The 12,529-nt window shown below is 51.1% G+C and overlaps 1 protein-coding gene across 1 annotated transcript in view; it reads right to left on the minus strand.

The window, feature by feature from the left end:
- The window catches only part of LRP4 (LDL receptor related protein 4), a 54,421-nt gene extending 42,218 nt beyond the window's left edge, over nt 1–12,203 (minus strand). The window contains 1 exon segment of the mRNA XM_043582416.1: nt 11,940–12,203. Coding sequence (XP_043438351.1) covers nt 11,940–11,991 — 52 coding nt within the window. The 5' untranslated portion in view covers nt 11,992–12,203.
- Nucleotides 12,204–12,529: the final 326 nt, after the last annotated feature.

Here is a 12,529-nt window from a genome sequence, read left to right on the forward strand (position 1 = left end):
CCCATCCTCAGCAGCACGCAGCTGGCCTTCCCTATTGAGCATCGAGCTATCTGCCTGGCCAAGTCCCATGACCGGCTGCTGTGCCCCCTCCCCAGCGTGCCCAGCAGGATGCCCTGGGATGGCGTGTGAATGGCTCAGTGCCCCTGCTCCAGCCTCAGCTGGAACAAAGGGTTCTGCCAGGGTCACTCTTCCCCCCTCCCCACATTCATCTAACCCGCTGGGCTGCTGCAGCTGGGAAAGAAGGGGGCCACTGCTCATTGCTCATCTCTCCCCCTTGCTTTCTTCTCCCCTTCCTCCCCTTAGCTGGGCCCTGCCCTCAGGCTGTGCGGGAACAGGGAAGGATTTAGGGCCCAGAATGAAAGGGTGTACTGTCATCCACCCCCCCCCCCACTCCCCAAAGCAAGGAGAGAGCCCTGGAGCCCTCCCTCTCCACTTCAATCTCCAAGGGTAAGTGTGAGTATAAGGCATGGGTTCCTAACCTGCAGATGGATGGATGGATGGATAGATGGATGGATGGATGGATGGATGGTGGTTGGGTGGGTAGATGGCTGGCATTTGGGACCAGTGAGCTGTTGAAACTATAGGCAAAATGTACATTTCTGGAGTAACGGACCACAGATTTCACCAGATTCTCAAATGAGACCCCTCTGCCCCCCACCACAAGCTAAGGGAATTGGTTGCCCTAGAAAAGATGCCAGATTTCCTGTGGAAAATGAAGGAATCTGTCTGAGGGGTGCAGCATCTCTTCACAGGAAGGCTTTACTCCAAGCCCAGGGTTCCTGTCTGTCCAGGTCTCCCTGCAAGTGCAGAACAGAGGATCCTTCTCCAGGGAAGCACTGACGACCCGGCTACCCCAGTCCCAGCCCCAGCCCCTTGGGCCTATTCTGAAAGCACCGATAAAGGAAGGGGCTTTTTTCACTCAGACCCTGAGCAACTTTTGGAGTGTGACCGGCTCATCACAGCTATAGGCACCACTCTCAGGAACTCTGGCTGGATGAAACCGTAAAGACTAGGTATTCTAAAGGACCCCATTCAGTGGGCCTCCCAACATGTAGATCCCCTGTGCAGGGAGGGGTGGTGAAGAGGAAGGATAAGACTGACTCAGTGGTTTTCAGCCAGGGACAGTCTTCCCTCTGGGGGCGGGGGTGGTGGTATTTGGCAATGTGTGGAGACATTTTTGGTTGTCGTGACTGGTGGTGCTTCTGGCTTCTAGTGGGTAGAAGCCAGGGATGCTGCTAGACAGCCTACAACGTACAGGGCAGGCTCCCACAACAAAGACATTCTCCAGCCCCGAACGTCAATGGAAGTTAAGGACACAGCAGGGAGCAGAGCCGCCCCACGTGGAGTTCAGGGCAAGGGGGTGAGGACAACAGAGAGGATGAAGGGGCCTGGGGGGAGGGGGAGAGGAGAAAGCCCTGGACCTGGAGCAGACAGACTGGGTTCCACCCACAGGCTGCGTGACCCTGTACAGGTCACTTAGCTCCCCGAGCCTCCGTTTCCTCATTTGTGAAAGGCCACAAGGACTGGACCAGACGATAAACGTGGACGAAGCTACCCTCGTGCCCTGGCACACCAAAGATGCTCAATAAATGCAGGCTGGGGGTGTAGGGTGTGGGAGATGCAGGGACTAGTTTTTTCCAAAAGGCCTTGATTTTAAAAACCTGAGCACTGGGATTAGGAGATCAAGAATAGCAGTTTCCAGGGCCACCTGGGTGGCTGTCGGTTAAGCAGCCAACTTCCGTCAGGTCCAGCTTGTGGGTTTGAGCCCTGTGTCGGGTTCTGTGCCAACAGCTCAGAGCCTGGAGCCTGCTTCAGATTCTGTGTCTCCCTCTCTCTCTCTCTGCCCTCCCCCTGCTCACACTCTGTTTCTCAAGAATAAATAAACATTAAAAAAAAAATTTTTTTTTTAAAAAGAATAGCACTATCCTGGTGTTGTGTGCAGGTCAAAAAGAATACTGAAGGTAGAGTAGCCTTCAGTCCCAGGTCGATTTTTTTTTAAGGCCCCACCCCCACTTTTGGCGGAATGATAAAAGAAGTCCTGCTTTCTCCCAGCAGACTTCAGGAACAAAGCATTCCATCGGGTGGGCATCAAGTTAGTTGCAGGCAGCTGAAGAGCCAGGACTTCCTGCATGTCAGAGCAACATCTGAACGTCAGCACGTGAAGGTCAGGCAAACCCTTGGCTTGGGCTTTCGTCCGGTAAACAGACACATCACACTCCAGAAAGCCAGCTCTTCTAGAGAACCACTGCCCCTCGGGATCCCCGGAGGTGGAATTCTGCCTTTTCAGTCAAGTCCTGCCTGGCTGTGAGCAGAAAGGACAGCTTTTAACCTTTTTCTAAAAAAAGAATGATGAATGAAGAAAGGAAACAAATGGGGGGGGGGGGGGGGCGATGGCATAGGCAGGCTTCACTTTGGAAAGTGTTAAGTTAGAGTACTCAGCTATGCTTCTGGCCTTGAAAGCTGTTTGCAGCCACACTCCCTCAGCCTTCAGCCTTTATTCAACAGTGAAAAGATCTTTCCCGAAGTGTTCCCTCCCCTTGATAGGCGAGTCGTCCAGCTTTTGGGATACATGTGAATGTGCTCAAAGGGTCTTCCTGGGAGGTTAACCAAAATCCCATTATGACACCTCACCTCCCTTGCCTCAGTCACCTTACCAACTACTCATTGTTTTCTCATGAAGGAAAGAAGGGAAGCATCCATTTGGTATACCAGGTACAGTGTATCATTGTAGTAAAGAGCACAGATTCTGGAGTCAGAGAGACTAGAGTTCAAATCCTGTTTTCTACCGCCAACTCTACAACTTTGAGTAAGTTGCTTAAGGTCTCTGAGCTTTAGTTTCCTCATCCATAAAATGGGAATCCATGTAAACTGCTTGTTAGCACAGGACTTGTACATGACAAAAGCTTCGTAATAGTACAAGCATCATTTACTGAGTATGTATTTACGAGGTGCTCTTCAAATACTTTTCCAACTGCTTTTCATATGCTACATCATTGAATGCTCTCAACGACCCTGGGAGGTGACACAGAGAAGTCTGCCATTAGGTCACACCGGTACTATAGGTTGATGCCAGCATTCACACCCAGGCAGATTGATCCCAGGGCCTCTGCTCTTAATCACTTCATTACCCTGCCTCCCAATAAGTGGTATCGCTATTATGAGGATTTCCAAAACCCTGAGGTCAAAAAGGGGAATTTATAACACTGGGGCATCTGGATCCCTCTCCTTCACACAATCTCGATTAGCAAATATACAGTGAGTTTATGGATCTCAAAGCAGTGACGTTTCCTTCTGGTTACTGCTCCGGCTAAAGACCAATGTCTCTCGCCCTAAGGTGAAGTGGTGAAACAGGGACAGTCTGGAGCCCTAGCCCTTTGAACCAGTGCCTCAGTGTGGTGCTGGTCCAGAAAGGAAGAGAGCTTCTGACCACAAAGACTTATATTTTGCAGTTATTCTGTAGAGTTTGCAAGCTGCTTTTGCATATTCACTTGCATTCACCCTTAATCATTACAATAACCCTAAGTAGTTACTGCAGGCCCCACTTCAGAGGTGAGGTCATCTGCGTTGGCCAAGGTCATGGGGTAAGTAGGACAGCCAGGATGGCGGCCCCATTCTTACCCTTAGACCAGTATTCTTTTAATGGGACCTCAGAATCCAGACTTTCAACAAGCTTCCCAGATGACACCGATGCATACTAAGGTTAGAGAGGCACAGCTCTCCACCATCCCATAGAACACTCAACTGAAGGGGGACCACACCTGTCACTTAGAGGCCCAAAGTGTACAGTGACTATACACAGCTACAGAGCAGCTTTTTCAAGTTGAACCAGACATGAGAAGGCCGAAGGAGTGTCCTGTGAGTGCTGGGATAGGACAGTTACCAGTGGGGGAGAGATTACAACAGAAAGGGAAGAACCATCATTCATAGCAGAGAAGGGTTCTTCTTGTAACACACCAAAGCTCTCCTCTCTCCTCCTGTCCACTGGTGGCAATGGTGAGGATATAAACCTTATTTAATGAAGGTAAGTTATTTGAAATGACCCTGAACTACACATCCAGGCCAATCAAGGGACCAATCCACTGATTTCAGCTCCTTGGGCAGTGGTCAGTGTCTCTAACTGAAAGGGATGCCCATGTAGCAAGACAAAAATGGCATCACTAAAAGGAGTCACAGCCAAGGGGCCACTTGGAAATCTCACCTCATCCACGAGATACCTGGAACCGGGAGAACTCTGGGTGCCTATAAAACAGCCCCTGTTTCAAAGGGCAGGGCTTATGCAGAAAACATCAGAACCAACACCAAAGAAGGTAAATGGTTGGTAGGAGGAGGCCAGGAAGTGAACCCTTTCCTGATGCTGCCCCACCTGGACCCATGCGGCCCCAGATGAATTGAAAGCCCCTGGTCTGTGCTCCAGAGGCCCTTTGTGCCTCCTCTTTTGGTAGCGTTTAGCTCACTGTGGCATCATTGTTTGTTTAACGGACCAGGTGCTCTTCAGTCTCCTGGCAGTTGGAACTGTATAATATGGAGTTTTGTGTTTGTATTCACCAAGCATAGTTCAATGCTTGGTATGTAGTAGTTGATCAATACAAATTTGTAGAATGAATGAATGACATGTTCAGCTAGATTCTTGTGAGAGATTGGAGTCAAAGGAAAAGAGAGGCCCAGAATACCAAAAATAAAATAGTTATTTTCTACCTAATCTTTACTGAAGAAAATAGGAATCTTCTTTTTAAGGTGGCATCCTAGTCCTATCCAGGTCAAGTTCACTCCCTTCTCCAACAAGAGTTCCTTTCACTGGTTGTATTGTCAAGCAGTGATACTGACATGTTAGGATTCTACTTAGTTCTGCCCCTAAATCCCTAGAGGCCAGCCAACCTCATCTAGTTTGAAAATCTACCAAGTGAAGTCTTCTCCTAGTGGGCGCCTCAGTAAGGGGTAGCATCTGACACATGATTACTGGTCCCATCAAGTTCAGCCCTCTCTTGCCACTCCTAACGATGGAAAAGAAGTTCTTAATGGTCAGCCTCCAAAGTTATGAGGCAGAGAACATAGCGTTAAGAGCATGGGAACAAAAACTAAGCTAGTTCCTGGCTGTCTGACGTGGGGCATATTATTCAAATCTCTTTATACCTTTCTCACCAGGAAAATCAGGATAAGAATAGCCCCCATCTCACATGGACGTTATAAGAATTAGTTAATTCATAAAAAGCACTTAGCATAATGCCTGGCACGTACTCAGCTCTCAGTAAACCATAGCTCTTGCTATTACTCTGATAGAATTTGACCCACCCAGAACTGTCTCATCCAGCCATCCCATGATTAAGCCCTGCTGTTTCAGGGCTTGAGATGTCTTAAAGCCCTACTGTGGGCCAAGCTACAGGGCCAGCCCCAAAGGTTAAGCTAGAGGTGTGAATGGCCACAGGAAGAGGTGGACAAGAGTACTGTGGCAAGAGTCCTGCATTATTATTGCGCTTCTCTGGAGGAGCTTGAGGCATACAGTATCCTCTACCCTTGCCCCGTTTATCATCAACCGATTCCTAGGAGGCAAGTATAGAAAAGAACACGCAGAACCTGAATCACAGAGCAATTCAGAAATGGATTGGCTTCCTCTACTGTAACATGGGGGTAGTAACAGTACCAATAGTAGCTGGTTCCTGGGAGATTTAAATGAAATAATACACATGAAGTACACAGTAAGCAGCTATTACTGTTGTTGTTTTCATTGGTAATCCCGTCATCTTCATCTAGATGTCTCCTTTCTCTCAACCCTGTAAAGTAGCTATGATACCAGGCTGTTTCCATCCAGATCCTCAAAAGTCTACTTACCCTGCCCAGCAGCTCAGTCAACAGATCTCACAAATCCAAAATGTGGCTGTGCTCTGTGAGGGGGCTGCTCAACATACTGCTTTCCTCTACCTCTCAAAACACAAGGCCCACACAAGAACACATGGCTTCACAGGGGCAACAAACCTCATCTCCCCTCCTGGGAGCTTTTTAAAGCCTCCCTCTATCAAAGCACAGAAAAGTAATTCTTTGTGCATTAAGATTACATGAGGAGATGAAGACTGAAAACAGAAAAGTCAATCTGAGATGAAATATAGATAGTCTCAACCCAGATCTTTTTAAATAGCTTGGATAGAAAATATTCCATACTAAGGGGCAGTATGGGTTAGAAGCTTAACAGCTTAGGCTCTGGGTTCAAATCCTGGGTCAGTTACCCACTAGCTGTTTGATATAAACTGCTCTGAGCCTTGGTTTCCTTTCTGTAAGACAGCAACCTATCAGGACCTACCTCATAAGGACACTGTGAAGGGTAAATGTGATAAGACGAGGTCAACACCACTGTGCCAGGGATATAGCAAAAGCTTTTAAGATGTTAAACTACCCCCCAAAGTACCTTTGTAGTATTTAGACCACATGTCCCAGTTTGTGATGTAAAACTGGATTTTACATGTAAAACTGTGGTTACCAGCAATTATTCCCTGAAGAACACAAATTCTTATTTGGGGGAGATACATTTTGGAACCATTCACTTTGACTGCCTCTCTGAGCCTATGGTTGAAATGTCTTGTTTAAAAGGCCTGGTGTGTGGGAGGGTAGGGGGAGTGGAAAGAGGAAAAGGGACCTCCCCTTTCTTATTTGCTAGGCTTATGGATATTATAACCTGGCATCTGTATCTGGTTTCCAGAAGGCTCTAGTCGACCCAACACAGAAACTATCTCTTGTCCTCATCCATACCCAAAAGGTGGTGGCAGTCGGGCTCCCAAGGCTGGGGCCAACTAAGGGAACATTTGGAACGCTTTCTCCACCCCCGCCCTGCAGTCCTGGCAGGAAATGGAGCTGCTGAGCCTGGAGAGGCACAATTTCCAAGCTTTATTTCACGTGCTAATCAGGTGTCTCTCCCAGTATCCTACTCCTTACCTGCCCGACAGGACACAACACGACACCAAGACAGGGGGAGGGAGGGTCCCTCTCCTCCAAAAAGGCTCTGTCTAGAGCCCGGGAGCTTCCCGGCCCCAGAAAAACCTCTGGTGATAAATTATGCAGCAGCACCTTTGTGTCGCTGCCTCCCAGCCAGATGGGAGGTTTGCTCCCAGTCTTTTGTTTCCGGCTTTGCTCAGAGCTCAGATCCTTGGCTCCGCACAGAGGTGAGGGGGGGAACTCCTGTAGGCCAAGTCAGGGCTTGCAGCAAATCCCAGTGAGGCTTTCCCCAGCTGGGTCTCAGGCGGGGCCTTTCCCTGCCTCACTCCGACCCAAATGCGCAAGGGAATGAGTGTGAGGGACGCCTACAGTCCATCCACTCAGCGATGGGAATGCCTAAGTGCAGTGAAAGAACGAAGCCTGCTCGAAAGGGCGTAAGAGGTGCCCAAGGGCACCGAAGATGTTTCTTTCTTGCTAAATCAAAAATACAGAGCAGAAAATGGAGTCAAACGACTGCCAGGAAGGCCAGTGAATCAGCTCTTCGTAACGGCTGCTCTTGGTTACGGTCAACTTTCCGCAGCCCCCAAAAACATGACATCACTGGCACCAACTTAAAAGGAAGAAACAAAGAGACAACAGGGGTCAAACTTTGGGGTGGAGGAGCTGGGGGCTGGGGGCGACTCATGGGCTTGAGACCCACATCAATTATCCCTGCACACTGACAGGATTCCTGATTGAAGACGGTAGTCATGAAGGAAGGCGGCTCTGTAACAGCCCAGCCCCCAAATTGGGGCAATTACTACCTTATGAGCTCTGGGGCCTGACTCCTTTCCCAGGCCAGTGGGAGGGAGAGCTTGGAATTCTAAACTGTTCCAGCTACAAGAGACCTCAGCCAGCACCTCTCGCCCCAGGTCATGGCAACCTTAGAGTGAGGTGCCTGGCCACATCCCTGACCACAGAGCTTTTAACAAGGAAGTTCCCAGAGGAAAACCCCATCTCCTAGGACCTCTCCCAGGAGAACTAAGGTGGAGTGGGCTCCTTGGACTCATGATATAGCTTAACAGATCTCTTTTCTGGATGTGTGGACAGGAGGGAACTATGCTTAGGTTTCATTAGGTTTGCAAGGGGGGGGGGGTAGTGGGAAGAAGGAGCAAGATCTTTAAAAGAGAAAAGCAAAAAACCAGCTGAAATGAAGAGCTAAACTTCATTCCATTTCAGCACACGGCACTGCAGTTAGTGTAATGATTTACCTGTCTCCCATAGTCTAGATGGAAGAACCATCTCTAAACTACTTATGCAGACTTGCTAACAGCTAACGTTTTATCCAAGCCTGTAGAACAGAGCAGTCTGTGCTGAGTGGTTTGAATATACTATTATCTCATTTAATTTTTATAATAGTCTCACATGAAAATTTATTACTACTCCAGTTCTGCCCCCCCCCCCCCGCCCCATTTACAGGTAAGAACCCTGAAGTTCAGGGAGATTAAGTGTTTTGCACAGGGTCACCAAGAAGTGTCGAAGCCCAGATTTAAACCTAGGTGTGCCTGGTGCCTGTACTTCGTCACTGAACTATATATGTGGTGATTAAGAATAGTGCTTGGGAAATGTGTGTTTGCTGAATGAATGAACAAATGAATGAGTGCAGAACCCAGTTTAGGAGATGCTCCTGAGTGTATTTCAGAGAAAGAACCTGACCCTGTCAGCTCTAGGCTGGATGGAGAGTGGCAGCTACAGACATTCATCAGAGCTATTTATAGGGCTAAACCTGGGCTCTGCCAGCCAACTAGTCGGCAGGAAGTCTCTCCTGGGACACTGAATCCCACCACACTGAGAAGGGGAGAAGAGCTTCCGATGCTGAAGATGAGATGGTAATCCAGACACAGTCTGGGGCCCAGATGCCCCACACCTAGGCAACTGTGGCAAAACTTGTGGCTAGGATTCATCAAGGAAGTTAGAGATTGTGGCTGGAATAGGCTGACAGACCTAGTCACCAAGGGCATGGAACTGTGTCACAATTATGAGTTGTGCCCAATCATTCAAAAAGACAAGTCTTTTTCTTCACATAGTTCCCGAAATTCCCTATTCAAGAAGCCCCTCGTATTGCTTGTCTCTTCCAAGAAGAAACAACATAGCCAATCCTTCCCACTTTTCTTCTTCTTAGGGATCAAGATTAGCAATCAGTAGAGTCAGCAAAGACCTATCAAATACCCTGTCCTCTGTGACCTTCTGTGTTCTTTGCTGGCCCAGACGATGGACATGCCCAACGTGTTCTGTATCAGACACAGCCAGACTGGTTCCCTTGCACCTGTCATTCTTAATACCATGTGCCAGTCCCAAAGATGTCATCCGATATTCAACAGGGGACAGAAGAGGAAATCCAAAATCAGTGACAAGCCAAGCATCTTTCACAAGTCCAATGAGACGAGGGACAAGGTCAACCAAGCACCAGGACAACAGATAGATGGCAAGGAGACCAGTCTCAGCTCTCCTCCTTTGCACTCAATCTCAGAAAGAGTCTTCTATCTACCTAAGCCCTTGGGCAGAATTTTCAGTTTTTTGCTTACGTGGAAGAGACCTCCATAGCAAACATGGTTTCCAGTCTTCCAATGGTGGTAGACTGGCTGAGGCCTCACCTCAACCGTCAAGAGAAAGATACCCAGGGCTATCACCAGCAATCAAATTTCCTTCTAAAATCTATAAAGTTGGAGTGTCAACCCCAACCTGTTTAGCTCAGGCCAAAGACATAAGCTCTAGGAAAAGCCCACAGGACTCGCAGCATCCAAATAAGCGCCTTAAACCTTAGTGTCTTGAATCCACTCCTAGTTGTGGTCATTGACCTACTATAAAACACAGGCCCCTAAACATTGCGTTAGGGACTCTCTTGGTGATATTTCTGGTTGAGCAACTGCTGAGTCTCACTGATGAACCACGAACCTATCCTCTCTCTCCTACCTCCCCCCTTCACCTCCAAGGATGGTTAAGTGTTAGCCTAGGGGAAGTTTAGATCTTCATATCACTGAGTGTCCTTGTGCATGTGCACAGAAAGTCTCCCGCGCTCAGAAGTTTCTGTTAAATTTTTGTCCTTAAAAAGAACCCAAAAGAGTTATGAAGTACCCTCTCGGCCTTTTCTGCTAAGCATTAAATACACTCAATTTTCTACCCCCATTGTCAGTGCAGATGTAGCATATGCAGTTTTGACAGCTCTGGAGCAATAAAATCCTCTTGGCCAGTCTCAGCCCAGAACCTTCCAGCTCCCCTTTCCCTAGGGCAGAAGGCGACAATCTCCTCTCTGGTTTTGTTGGTATCCGTTTTAGACTTTTTTTTTTTTTTTTCCCCTTTTTTCCCAGTGCCTTGCCATTTCCCTTGATCTTTTTCAAAACTTCCTCCAGGGGGCCGAGAGGAAAGTTCCATCCCCTTCTCTCGCAGCCCGAAGGGGGAAACCCCCCAAAAAGCATAGCTGTCCCTTTAAGGGGCCCATGTGGTGGGAAGAGCAGCTACATTCCTACCCCAGTAGGGCCGCTGTCCCGACACGCCAAAGAGGCTACAAATAACCTTCTAGGAGAGAGCCCGGGAGGGGGAGAGCACAGCGCGAGCAGGAACGTGGCTCCGCCAGGCTACTACGCGGAGAGGAAGAGCCGAGAGCGGAGAGAAAGAGCTCAGTGGGCGTTAGAGAGGGCATGGAAAAAGTCGTTTAAAACCTACGGGTAGTTTAAATAACAGACACGAGAACTCTGTTTTGGATTTGGGAGGTAAACCAATCTTTAAAACGAGTGCCCAGGCATCTCCACGCCATGCCAGGGAAGTTCCGAAATCTGCACTGTTTCCACACGAGCTCCCGTACGTTAAAGAAAAGAATCGGTGCAAGCAAGGCCAGGGTCTAGAGACCCCTCGAATCCGAGCCCACCCCCTCATCCGGGCTGCGAGACTGAGAAGATTCGGATTCCGCCCCCCCCCCCCCCGGTTGAATAGGGTTGGGGTTCAAAGATCAAAGTTCTTTGATCTTTGGGCACAAACTAGAGGCAGCTGCTAAATCAAGGGGTACACCCATGGTGCTTCGGAGGCTGCGGAGAAACAGATTCCAGTGGAGCCCTAATCACACACAACAGTTGCGCACGGGCACCAAACAAGTTATTAATAAGGAGCAGATGAAGCAGCACTTCTGCTGCTATCCGCCCAGCTCCCCCGAGGGTCGCCGCGCGGACCCGGGGGCTGCCTTGTGATGTTCGGTGATACCCGCCCCCCCCCCTCCCCGCCCCCCCCCCTCCCCGCCCCACTACCCCGGCCAGGACGGACCTGCGGGAGCCTTCCAGCAGTTTCTTCCCCGTGTCCCTCCTCTGCCCCTTTTCCAGCCCGGTTTCCTCCCCCTCTCCCCCACCGGGAAGGATCCAGGGCAGGAAGCTGATTGGTCGCAGCCAGGAGAGGGAACCCAAAACACCACTAAGGGGAGATGCTGCGAGCAAGCAGTACCCGAAGACCCTCGGTGGGAGCAAGGTCTGGAGTCCGAGGAACTGTTCTCCGAACAGAGAGGACTCCCCAGAGCCTAAGCATTCCACTGGAGCCCCGCTCCGCAATCCGCCCGAGACCCCCGGCCCCTGCAAGGAGGGATTTTTACAATTTATGGTTTAGCAACCATCCTTCCCCTCCTCCCTTTCTTCGCACACATTCATTCGCACCAAGGACCCAGAGACCGTGTCTTAACCTGAAAGGGAAGCAGCCCCCAGCTCTTCAAACAGCGGCGAGGGAAGACGGCGGGCGCCTCGGATCTTCCCTGAGCCCGGCCCAGATCCGAGCCGGGGAGTTCCTCCACGGCCGACCCTCTCCCGCTGGAAGGGCTGGGGGAGCTCCTGCTTCCCTCCCCGGGAAGCACGCTCAGGGTTACTGCGTGGAGTGAGGGCGCGGGGTCTGAGGCCCCAGCCCGCGCGCCGCCCCGCTCTCGGGAGGTGAGTCCTGCAGCGGCCGGACCCACGGACAAACTTTCCCGGCGGGCCGGGCGGCGCGGGCTCCGCGGCGCCGCTTACCGTGTGCGCAGAGCAGGGCGCCAAGCAGCAGCGCGCCCCACGGCCGCCTCATGGTGCCGCGGCCGCCGCCGGCGCTCCCTGCCGGCCGGGGGTCCCGCCGGCTCCCGCGGGACCGCGCGGAGGAGGGAGTCGGCGCAGGGTCCCGAAGGGAAAGCGTCCCGGTCCGCGGCGGCGGGCGCGCCCCGCAAGTCGCCCTCCGGCCGCTGCTGCCTCCAGTGCTGCCGGAGCCGAAGCCGCCCCGCCAGGGGACCGGGAGGGGGTGTCCCGGGCCTGGCCGCCCCGCCCCCCGCGCCGCAGCCCCCGCCACAGCCACCGCGCCTGGTCCCGCCCCCAGCGCCGGGCCGGCCCCTTCCCGCCCTCGGCCCCCGTCCCCCCCCCCACCCGCTCCACCGCCCCCCCCTAGATTCCCCGGGCCCCCACCCGCTAGCGCCTCCTGCGCTGGCCTCGCTCCTCTTCAGGCCGCCCCCACATTCCTAGTCCTCGAGAGAGCCCCCCTCCGTGTCCCCATTACTACTGCTCAAATGTCCCTAATTTAAAAAAAAAAAACTATCCCAGCGGCAACTCTCGATCCCTCTCACTCTACTCTGTGC

Source organism: Prionailurus bengalensis, chromosome D1, assembly GCF_016509475.1.
Source record: "Prionailurus bengalensis isolate Pbe53 chromosome D1, Fcat_Pben_1.1_paternal_pri, whole genome shotgun sequence".
In the NCBI taxonomy this organism is placed as follows: Eukaryota; Metazoa; Chordata; class Mammalia; order Carnivora; family Felidae; genus Prionailurus; species Prionailurus bengalensis.